The sequence below is a fragment of the Phaseolus vulgaris genome, chromosome 5 (assembly GCF_051622355.1).
Source record: "Phaseolus vulgaris cultivar YP4 chromosome 5, ASM5162235v1, whole genome shotgun sequence".
Lineage (NCBI taxonomy): Eukaryota > Viridiplantae > Streptophyta > Magnoliopsida > Fabales > Fabaceae > Phaseolus > Phaseolus vulgaris.
The window spans coordinates 5365322-5378576 of NC_143502.1; the positions used below are offsets into that span (position 1 = coordinate 5365322).

The 13255-nt window shown below is 26.2% G+C and overlaps 1 protein-coding gene across 1 annotated transcript; it reads left to right on the forward strand.

Annotated features, from left to right (window-relative positions):
- Positions 1–783: 783 nt before the first annotated feature.
- LOC137836165 (uncharacterized) lies at positions 784–9674 on the forward strand. Its single transcript, XM_090302068.1, is given in 8 exon segments — positions 784–920; positions 1017–1757; positions 3930–4010; positions 6043–6144; positions 7207–7646; positions 7648–7752; positions 8094–8700; positions 9339–9674. Coding segments are annotated over 7 exon segments (2067 nt in total). The 5' UTR covers positions 784–920; positions 1017–1057; the 3' UTR covers positions 9371–9674.
- Positions 9675–13255: the final 3581 nt, after the last annotated feature.

Genomic DNA, 13255 nt, shown 5'->3' on the forward strand with positions numbered 1-13255 from the left:
ATTTAAATAATTCTCCAAATTCTATTACTTGTTGGTAGCATTTAAGAAAGGAATTCTTTTATATATTAAGTGTGATTTCACATCAAAATATTAATCGTGCACACTCTCAATTAATTATAACACATCTTTCATATAAATTAAGTAATTTTATAATTAAAAAAAATATGATTTATAAAATTTTCTGCCACACCATATAAAATATATAGATTATTTAGTAAAACAACATCACGATTAAATAAATTATGATTGGTTGATAGTGCATTATGTAACACTCTCCAAACATTTATTTACATTTATTTGTGCATAAAATAAACTTTATTTTCCAAAATTGTTCAAAGATTAATCTAATTTATTTTGATTCAATTTGATTTATATATTAATAAAAAATTTAATCAAATTTCTCAATTTAAAAACTGTAACAAAATATATTTTAATTAAAATTTTCAATTTTACAGATGTACCGATGTAATTTTTTAAAACTCTATCAAAATATTTTTAATTGACAGGTGGCACCTATATATAACATTGATGACAATTGACTTGACTTCAACTGACAGGTCAGTGGGTAACCTAGTTAATTGCGAGACAGCAAATGGTTATTCATGTTTCATAAATATGTCTCATGTGCAATTATACTTTCACCCCTATATACTACTTCCACTTTAAGATCTATACTTTAATAATATAATAAATTAATATTTTAATTATATTTATTTTATTTTTTAATTTAAAATATTATTATATTAGCATAAGAAGCTGTGAAGTATGTGATTTATAGTATTTGCACTATCAAAGAAAAGTTTTCCTTTTTTTTAACGGTATAACATCCCTCTTCTATAAAAGCTGTTTGTGTATGTTAGATTAGAATCACTGCTAAAACCTTTGAGCTTCGAAGTCTAGTGGAATCTGAAGAGTGGAAGGTAAGTTGAGTGAAGTTTAGAATTTTGTGTTGTGTATATTATGATTTATTTATTTTAATTATTCTATAAAACGGATAGATTGATGTTTGTGTGTAGTTTTGGTATTTTTAGAGACAGAAAAAGAAGTAGGTGGAAGCATGGTGGATTTTCGTGGTGGTGAGGAGATAAGTATGAAGAATGATGACTTGGAAAATAACCTCAAGGAAGGAGAACAGGCTTCAAGCAATGTGATTGAAGAAAACAGAATTGAAAGGTCAGAAGAAGGCAGTGATGAAGTTAAGGCACATGGTTGGTGTTTGTTGCCAAAGAGAACATACGATTCAATTAAACAAAATGAGGATGAATCTTGGAGAGAAATAGATGACCAGAGTTTAAAGCAAGAGAGCCCTAAGGGGAACACGGTGCTGCATGTAGCAGCTCTGTATGGAAATGATAGGTGTGTGGAAAGAATACTTGAAATTGGTGGAGCAGAGCTTTTGAGAGCAAAAAATAGAAATGGTGACACCCCACTGCATGTTGCTGCAAGAGCTGGCCACATCTATACTCTTCACAAGTTGTTGACTGCAGTTCTTCGTAATCCAAATTCTGAACAAGCCAAAGAGGCAATCCTAGTAACCAACAACCAAGGAAATACTTTGTTTCATGAAGCCTTCTTGAATGGCCACAAAGATGTAATGAGGATTCTAGATTCTTCACCAGACTTCAGGAACTTGGTTGAGGAAAATGCGTTTATTCTGAAAAACAAAGAAGGCAAATCAGTTTTGCACTTAGCATTTGAGAAAGGCTACGAGGACATTGTTGATGATCTATTGACCAGAATAATTCCACTTAACGAAGGTACAAAGTTGCTACATACCTTTAGACTTCTTCCTATTACTTTTATTCTATACCTTATTTTCTCTAATTTAAGGAATTTTTTAATAAGCTTTTTCGAAAATAATAAAATTATTTTAATTTATAAATAGGTTTATTTTAATTTGTAGAAAATTTAATTTACTATTTTTATAAAAATTTTGTAAGAACCTCATGCATACACACACATGTATAAAATTAAGTTAATCGCATTCATTGCTGAAACACTTGTTAATTCACGGTAAATAAGTTTGTTTAATAACTCTAACTGCTACGACATTTTAACAGGGAGCATTAATAAAATAATTTTTTAATGTGAAATTTATAGATTTAATTTATTTATATTTTAAAAAAATTGCTTATACTTTGAAATTTTACTTAATTAAATAGTTATGTATATTTTATAATTATTTTTTTATTTTAAACAATTAAGATATAAAGCATTTACGTTGAAATAATTTTTTTATTCATATATAATCTCATTTTTAGAAAACTAAAGATCATAATTACTTTTCATAATTTTCTGCTTCTCATGTCAATTTTAATTTGTCTGTTCCATATGTAACACTGACTGACACATATACTAATACGACACAGACTGACACGGAGATACGTAAATTTTTTAAAATGTAAGACAATGAGACACGAATCTATATATTATATAATTATGAATTATATAAATTAACAATAAAGATTTATGTGTACAAGTATGTTTCAAATTATTTTTTAGAGTATTAAAATGTTTTCATAATTGTTCACAAGAATTTGTTTTTTATTTTCATAATCATAATAATAATTTATACAACAAAGTTTAATATTTTAGAAAATTAATATATTTTTCCTTTTTAAAATTGTGTTAGATATATACTAAAATTGTCAGAAATCTAATAAATACTTTTTGAATTTAACAATTTACAAATAAATATTCTACCGATATCATACGAATGTCATGTCCAATATAAATATCGAATACCACACCATCTAAAAAAAGTGATTGAGTTTCCATCACAATTTTACATAATAATATGTTAAGATATAAAAAAGTGTTTGATAATTATTTTATTAAAAAATTTATATAAACCTATATTGATAATGCTATATTGCATTACAGATTTATATTCATTCCTAGTCAAAGACGACGCAAGATTTGTACGGACGTTTCGAGGATTTAAAAACATTATGAAAACAGGTCTGAAAAAAATTGTTAAAATTTGTCCAATATTTATAGATAAAAAAGTTATAAATTTTTTTCAAAAATAATTTAAATTAATTAATTACAAGTTAGAAGTTTATTTTTTACTTTTACGGTATTTTATTTTTTAAAAAAAATATAATCATTTGACCGGGAGAAGCATAATAGTTAAAAATAAAGATATGAAAAATATTTGGTAAATTTATTAAGGGAAATCTTCCTAAATTAAGAAATTTGGTAAATTTATTAATAAATAAAACATATATTAGTAAAGTTTTTAAAATGATTATTTATGAAATTTAACTTAATAGTTAATTACAAATACTAGTAAGTTAGTCCTTTTCAATTTTGAAATTAATATTTTATTTTGAAATTGTATTTTAAATTAAAATTTCTCAAATGTATAACCTTTTTATTCTTCTCTCTCCATCCAATTAATACACAAATGTTTTTAAAGCATCTAAAAAAAAGGTTCAGGGGAGTTTTCTTAAGATGTAAAAAATTGGAATGTAAATTAATTGTTTAATAACTTTAATTGATACGACATTTTAACGGATGGCATAAATTTCAATGTAAATTTTACAGATATATATAATTTATATATATATATATATTTATAAATTGAAAAAATTACTAAGTAAATAATTCCAATTCTCTATATTTTAGAAGTATTTTTTTTTTTTAATTTTAAACAACTATATATTAATTATTTACATTAAAATCATATTTTTATTCACATCTATCTCATTGTGGCTAAACTAAAAATCATAATTGCTACTTCATAATTCGGCAGTTCTCATATCAATTATAGTTTGTGCATCTTACATTTTTATATGATAATAATCATAATATGTTCCGATAAAAAAAATTGATATAATAACATTTTTATGAAAAGAAAAATCATCTAAACTTATATTGATATTTATTATGTTTATTTATATATTATTTTGATTTTGGTTACGAAGATGAAAATTTAGATGAAGATTTGGATGAATATGATGATGAAGATGAAGATAAAGATAAAGATAAAATAATAAAGCATGCAGGTTAGATTACTGTGAATATAATAACCGTCTCTAAATGGTATTTCAAATTTGTCCACATCTTTCGGAGTACATATATTTGTTGACAAATTTTCTTGTATGTTTTTTTTGAAAAATTAATTAATTACAGGTTAGAAATTTTTTTATTATTATTGTCTTACTGTATTTCATTTTTTCTAAAAAGTTTATAGTCAAATGAGATAAAAAAACACTACAAAGACAATCATGAAATAACACTATAAGAAAATCATGAAATAGAAATTATTTAACAAAAATTTGATTGCTAATTAGATATTAATTTAGAAACTATTTAACAATAATAAAAACTAAATTAGAAACCAATTTTTCTTTTTAGTTATGGAATAATATCTAATTTAATAACTATTGCAATTAATTATTTTGGTTTCTAAAATTTGATTTTTATTTTATGATTTTCTTGTAATATAAAATCAATTTTAGAGATAAAACAATAATTAATTATTATATTAAATAAATTAAATATTATTTAGAAATTATAAAGATTATTGATATCTATGTTAGTTTTTATTATTAATAAATAATTTTTAAATTGATATTTAATTAGCTATCAAATTTAAATAATATTAGTAGTTAAAACCTTCATAATTAATTATATATCAATTTATAAATTACTTATCAATAATATCAATTAATTTATATACCAATAACACTTTTAATTTCTAAAATAATATTTAACTTAGTTAATATAATAATTTTTTATTTTTTATTTTTAAAATTAATTTTTATTTAATGATGTTGCATTGAAGAACATAGTGAAAAATGAAAATATGAACAATATTTAAACTTAGAATCTTATAGTTTTCAATTGTTATCTGCAATCATAATTCCGGTTATTGCTATTGGAAAGTTTCCTAACTACGAACTCTTCAATTGATGCATTGGTAATGAAGATGGACATAACTGCAACATACTTTTCCTTCATCTTCTTTTTCATAATAACTTATCCTCCTACTTTATATAGTTTTCCTTCACCTTCTTCTTCATAATAACTTATCCTCCTACTTTATATAGTTTTCCTTCTCCTTCTTCATGATAACTTATCCTCTTATATAGATGTCACAGTTGTTTTCATTATTTTTTGTGAAAATATTTTTAGACTTGCCTCATTATCTATGGTGCAAAGATAATTTGGTTTAGGGTTTAGGATTTATCCAAGTATACAATGCATAAAATGTTATGTATATTAAGTTTTTTATTGTTATAATACTTATTTAAGTTAATTATGATAAGATGATTTTTTTTATTGGTTGTTAGTGTAAAAGTAATATAAAACTAATATAAGTGAGTACAAATCTTACTTTGTAAATCGATTTTGTGAAGTTAAATTATACTTAAAATTTCTTTCTTAAGAGTTTTTATCATTTTTTACCAAAAGTTTTTATTATTTTTTCACAATATATTTTTGGACTTCTCTCATTATAATTGTACAAAGATAATCGGTCTTTTAATCTTAAAACAAATAATATATAGTCATTGGTGATGTAAAAGTTAAAGTTATCAAAGTGTTATCTAATCATAAAATTTAAGTTTAGTAAGTTTTTTATTGTTATAATACTTAAGTTAATTATGATAGATGGCTTTTTCAATTGGTCATTAGTGGAAAAGCTTTTACACTCATAAAATGTTAGTGAGCATTGAAATAGTAAACACTTGTTTATCTTTTGTTAACACGTATAACATGGAATTAATGTTGGAAAAATTAAAACTAATTTTTTCACTTTTGTATAGATAAAAAATAATACCAGGAGAAGTAATAAATAGATAAAAATAAAATAGCGTAAAATAGAACAATAACGCTAAGAATGTTTAAAGTGCGAAAACCTCGTCTACTTAATAAATAATGTCTCATAATTTATATATGAATTTAAAAATTATTTTATAATTTTTTATTAATAATAGAAATTATTTTAAATATTAATAATTTTTTAATATATGAAATAATTTTTAATTAATTATTTTAATTTTTAAAATTAATTTTTATTTAATAATTTTGTAGTACTCCTGGATATGGAAATGAGAAGAAGAGTAAGGGGGGAGATAATGCAAAATCAAGGAGTGCGGTCACCAGCCATTGTGGCAATATTAAAACAGAATAAAGGTAATTTTTGTTATATAATTATAAATTTTCTCTTATCATTATTATATTTGTTAACAGGATAGAAACTATTGGAGATCTGAATCACTATTTCTCCACTTTCTTTGCGTATAAATGGAGTAATCAAATTTTAATAAAATTAAATTAATAGGGTGGATCTTGAATTATTTAATAATATTTAATTAGGTCTATACAGTTTTTTAATTAGATGACTCAACTTTTATTTGTCTATGGACATTTTGTTTAACTGTTACGATTGTAAACATATCTCTTCCGATTGATTGAGAATAACAAGTTCAAAAGAATGACCCTTAAAAAGTGAGAATTTTCATAGACATAATAGATTGATAATCCAATGATTATTTCAAATTATAACGGTTAAAACTAAATAAAGAAATTATTTTAATAAATTTTGAAAAAATTATGAATTGGTGTATTTGACTATGTAGTTATTCAACAACATTTTTTTTATATATGTATAAAAATGTCAATATCACATTTGTAAACTATTTAAATATTTGTAGTTACTTTTTTATAACGAAAATTGTACAGAAATACTTAATTAAAAAACAAATAAAAGTTTAAAGATTCAATGAGAAAAATATTTTACAGAACTGATTAGAAACTTTTGTAGCTTAATTGAAATTTATTTTAATTTAAAATAAAATAATTAATTTTTTTTCAGTTTCAAAATTTTGTACTTACATCAAGTGAACGAAATTTTTTTATTATAAAGAAAATCTTTATAATAGAATCTTCAAAAATATGATGAAAGAAAGAGAGAAAATTTGCTATGCTATGGTATGCTTAATATTCAATTTTCTTTAAATTTTCTTTCTCAAGTAGTAGATTTCCTTTAAGAAACTATCAAATGGGATGAGCTCAAGAGAAAAAAAAAATATGTAACTGGTTAACTTGTTTCGTCATCAATATTTATTTATTGAACATGTTTTTTTTTCAATATTTCTTATTTCTTTTAAATAATTCATACATTCGATATTTATTAACGAGATTATGTTTAATTAACGAGATTATGTTTAATTGGTTATTCATAAAATATGACAGGTGTTTTAGAGAAAATAATAAACAAAAAGAAAGAATGGATTCATGTTAAGGATGACATAGGAAGAAATGCTCTTCATTATGCAACATTTACCGGTTACCTACATGGTGTTGAGTACTTGCTTCAAAATTGTCATACTTGCAATATGGAAAGAGACAAAGATGGTTTTTTCCCTCTTCATCTGGCTTCTGCATTTGGACATACAGAAGTGCTAAAGAAATTGCTAGCAGAATGTCCAAATCCCAGAGAAATAGTTGACAACAATGGTCGAAATATTGTTCACATTGCCGCGATAATGGGACGGTTTAATGTGGTAAGGTACATCTTGCAAGATGAAAATGATGGATTTAAAGATATGATAAATGGCAAGGATTACGATGGAAACACTCCGTTGCATTTGGCTGCCTCACACTCTCGTCCAAAAGTTGTGCAAGCCTTGACATGCATGGGACACAAGGGTGAATCCTCATTGCCTTAACAACAACAACCAAACAGCTCTCGATGCCTTTGAGCAATTTAAACAAGAAAATAATCCGCTCTTCCCCCAGGCAAGTATATATAAAATATTGTGTTTGCTAAAAAAAAATCAAGATTTAATTATGGTATTTTAGTTTATAGTGATTGCTACTAAAATATATGTTCAACTAGGTTCTTAATTGATAAAAAATCCATCTCAGATGATTATGCTCAAGGAAGGTTTTTTGTTTTATTTCTCATTTACCCTCACTTTTTCTTTCTTTCTTAATTTGTGGTAAATTCCATGCACATAAATTGTCTAAAAATTGAGCATCATCATCGGTGATCTCCTTACACATTTGGACTACTTATTTTTCTACTTATTTTTTTATTGTTGTATTTTTGAATTTGTAACACAAACTTGTATATGCAGCGGCTAACATGGTGCCAACTAAAATCTGCTGGTGTACAAAATGCTAAAAGTGGGTCACACTATATCGAGATCCCTTCCCCTTGCAAACCAAAAGCCCAAAACACAGATTTTTATAAAGACAGAATCAACACCCTTATGTTGGTTTCAACCCTTATAACTACAGTAACATTTGCCACAGGTTTTACTTTGCCTGGTGGAAATAATAGTTCCACTCCAGGACAACAAGGCATGGCTGTTATGCTGAATCATGTGTGGTTTAAACCATTTATTTTTTGCATAGCATCCATGTATGGTGGCATTAGTGTTATTATTATACTCATTTGGGCTCAATTGCAAGATATAACTTTGGCTCTTTTAGCCCTTAATGTAGCAACACCCCTTTTAGGAGTCACTCTCGCAACCCTATCAGTGGCATTCTTGGCTGGTGTCCACCTCGTTATAAGCGATCTCAGTTGGTTGGCCACTACTGTTCTAATTTTGTGTGTGATCTTCATTTTCCTTCTTTTGTTAGTGTACATTCTTCTCTGGTTACCCTCACACTCAAGCAACATAATAATGCGATACATTTCTTTCTATCCTTTTCAGTTTCTCACATGGTTATTTGAAGGTAGGTAAATACGAACACATTCCTGAAGTCTCTACATCTTTGTAGATTTGTTTTCTTCTTTATCCTTTTTGATATGGAGATTGAACTTCGTTTTCATGTGCATCATAGTTGGAGTTCTGCTTCTTATATAATTGCATTCTCCTACTCATCATTTTCATGTGCAAAATCATTTGGCTTTGTGTGCTTTAAACTCCTTTATCGTTGTTTTTATAATAAGTATGTCATAATAATACTCTTAAAGGAGTTTTATATGTACATACATCATTAGAAATAGAAATAAACAATAGTTTTGTTTAAATATTAATAAATATTAAGTCTTGTATGGTGATGATGTACATTTTTTACCAATTAAAAGGATTTTTCTGTTCTGTTAGTCCCAATATTCTTATGTTGTAGCAAGAATGCTAATTCTTCTTGTTCTATAAAGTATACTAGTAACATGCTTATGCTGCAATGCCATGCTTATTTTTTTTTGTTGGTGTGATGAAACTCAGTCATATGATTCATTTTTCTATGAATGATTTTCTTTATGTTTTCAAAATGAAGGACATGAATTTCATTAGTTATTATAGTTGGATAACTCTGTTCTTATTCTTTAGTATTTGTTTTTATTGATTATATGTGCTAACTTTTTTCAGATGAGATGAAAGGCCAAGAGTTTGGTGCATGAGTTTGAACTATGAGTTTTGGGCATGAGTTTGGGCTATGAGTTTGGTGCATGTTAATTAGCGTGTTTGATTTGTTATCCGATAGTATGATATTAACAAAATTTAAAGGACCTAATAACACACTCATTTGTTGTGGTATTTTATCTAAGTTATTTGATGTCATCTAGATATTATTATATGTGTTTGTAAGGCCAACATATTTTGAAGGAACACATGTAGTTTTACATAAATGGTTGATCATCTTTATACGTGTAAGATTCTATATTAGTTTGCTATGTATGCATTTATTTGGATAACTTTTTAGAAGATGTATACTTCTCTTAAGGGTGTACCTTTCTTATGTTCGTTCAGTCTAATTGGTACTACATGTTATTAGAAAATTTTCAAAGCAAATTAAATTAACAATTTTTCATTGCTTTCACGGTTACTTACTTGCTTATTTTTTTTTATTAGAAGATAATTAATTAATTAATTAGAACACTTCAGAAATATCTCAATTCTTATAAAAAAAACTTACTACTCAACCATCTTATTTACAAGTCCGTAAACATAAACAATACAATCTTCACCAACAAACAAATATCATATCATTTTGAAGTTTATGCTACCCGAAGAATTATGCATTAAATTCTGCATTTAAGTTCTGCATAGTAATAGAACAGTAGGACTTCATGAAGTTGGCCCTTGGTGGTTTGGCATAGTTGCTTACAGAAAGAAACTGTTTTTGCCTAATTCCAGCTTCACATATTGCTATGCCGCATATTTGATGGGAAATTTCATCATTCTAAAATATCTAAATTTATTGAATTTTAAATTCATGTTATTTTAAATTATTTTCTAATTAGATCCACCAGACGAGAAACTCCAGTCGTCGAAAGATAGTATGAATGTGAAAAGTACATTAATAATATCTTAACTTATATATAATTTCTTATTTTTTTAAAATATTTTATTTTAATAAGATAAATTAATTTTTTTAAATTTAATTTATTTATTTGGATAAAGTATATTAAATAGTAAATAATTTAATAATTCAAAAATAGCAACAAGATTTTAGCTATCAATTTCTTTAAATTCTAAAGTTAGTAATAAAATCTTTGTAGTTAATTAAGTACTTAGTAACTAATTTATAAATTTTATTAGTAATATAAATTATTTTAAATACCAATAATTTTTTAATTTTTAAAATAATATTTAATTTAATCAGTGATTAATTATTTTTTTTTATAAATTTTTTTTATTTAATGTTTGTATTGTATTGAAACCTTTTGAGAATTACCAAACAACTACTTAGTGATCTATGCATGAATTATATTATAAGAAGAAAATAATAATAATTTATAACTATAAAACTCTTTAACAATTTGTTTCCATCAAAATATTAAAGTCATTTAATAAATTTTAAATTAAATAAATAAAGTATTTTTATTTTCTTTAATTTTTTTCTTTAAATGCATTAAACTGAATTATTCAACAAAGCAAATTGAATCGGTCAAAATAAATTTTATGTTTAATTTTGAAGAAAGTGTTTAATTCTTTGGATATAAAGTAACATAGAAGTCAAGTAAATTTTACAAGATAGTTTAGAATTCATGCACTTTCTTTTAAAGATCAAAATAAGTAATGTTTTTTTTAAGAAAACAATCTATTAAAAGTAAGTTTACAATTACAAAATACAATTGAGTACTATTTGGTTAAGTTATTCTTGATTAACACTAAGTATTTTTTACCATTACAAGAAACAGTATATATAGCGTCCGTCAAATATGGACTCAAATGTTGGATTTTGGACGGTAAATGTTTTTAGCGTGGGCATAGCTTGGGTGGGTGAGGGAAAGCTAAAAGGTTGGACGCTAATCTTTATGCGTGGGGTTGCAACTACTGGTGTAGGCTTAACCATCTCTAGTTTGAAGCTAGTAGAGACAACCTAACTCTCATTGTTAGAGTAAGGTTTAGGGTCATTCTCTTCGTCGCTAAGAGCAAGCTTCCTCCTAAAATTCAAAGGGACAAACCCTCACTTAGTCTAACCTAGAGAGGGTTAGACCCTTACTAAATCACAACCCATTATGAACATGCATGGGTTAAGTCCTAGCTATAGCTCATTATGACTTAGAGAGGGCTAAACCCTAGCTATGGTAAAAGTGGACTTGGTGAGGGATTAACCCTCACTCCCATGCATATCATAAAAAAAAGAGTTGAAGTCTCACTACAAGAAAAACTTGGAATTACATACAACCAAAATCCCAAGTCCTTTTAGTGACCAAAAATACATTAACCATTAGATCAGACAAGTTCTTTAGTCATATTATCATTTTTATTATACTTATTATTATTAATATAATTTATACATATTAATAATAATAATAATAATAATAATAATAATAATATAAATTATATTCATATTATTAATATTATATTCATATTATTAATACTATATTCATACTATTAATATTATTCATACTATTAATATTATTCATATTATTAATATTATTCATATTATTATTATTAATAATAATAATAATAATAATAAGTATAATAAAAATCATAATAATATTAAAGAATTTGTTTGGGATAGTGGTTAAATTTTCTTTGGTCACTGAAGGAACATGGTGATCATCAAAGTTTTCGGCATAGTGGGGGTGGACCTGACTAGTACTTGTTGAAGTGTTTGCAACATGTTTTTCCATCATCATAGCTAATTGTTGTTGCATCAACCTCACTATGTTCTCTAATTGTGCACTCCTCTTATCAGCCATGTCTGCTTTTGCATTTGCTTCTAAGATTTGTTGTTTAAGTTGTGCATTCTTAGCTAGTTGATCATCATTATCAATACTAGAAGCTAATATAGAGGGTTGAGTGAGGGATGCGGCACCATGGCGGAAGTTAGCAGCCAAATCCCCAGTGCCATAAACTCTACCTCTACTCCTCCCTCCATCAACATCTTTCCACCACTGAAGCTTTATTTTTGCATCAATGGGAGAGATACCAGGAGTTGATCCTTTTGAACTCCCTGATCACATCATCCTCAACCGCTCATGATAGGTTTCCTAAGAGTAAAGGAAATAACAAATGTTAGTAATTTATATTTAAAAAATGAATGAAGTATTAAATTTAAAACAAAATAATTACTTACATAAGTCTCTCGGGAACGACCATCTACCCAATCACCCTTCTTGTTTGTGTGAGTGTCGAGGAATAATTCATCTGGTTCAATTGATCGTCCATATTTACGTTCCTGAGAAAGATATTATGGGTACAAAGAATTTATGTCTTATACATCTGAACTGAATTACATATAATTTCTAACACATAGGGAATGAGTAATATTTACCAGGCCTAATGCAATATCCAAGTGTGATTTTTGGCCACTTGAATGCAATGCTCCACCTTTAACTGAAGATCGATTGATTTTTTTCTGGGATGATTTGTCTTTGAACTTTTGGGTATCCTAATAGTTCAAAAGTTCACCTTATGCTTCTTCTCCTATCGAAGTAGGTCTAGAGCCCTTTGCGCAAGCTTTACTAAGCATGTCACATAGGCGTTTCCTGACTTTTGACTCGTAAATCTTTATAATTTGTTGTGTTCATGACTTTAAAAGGAACTATAAAAATTATACATCACCATATAATAGATTATAGTCAACATATATTTCTTTATTTCATTGTATTTATTGTATATAACAAAAAAAGTGATAATGATTTGATAAAATTACAAAGTGGACTTTAAGCCTAACTCAACCCCATAAAATCGGCTACTGTATTGATTTTCATGATGTTCATGGGTGTTATGGAGTTGGGTTTGGAGGTTAACTAATTTTTCTATAATGGACTGTAAAGTTTCATCTAGGTCTTTGTTTGGTTTAGGAACCATGACAACTCTCAATGAAA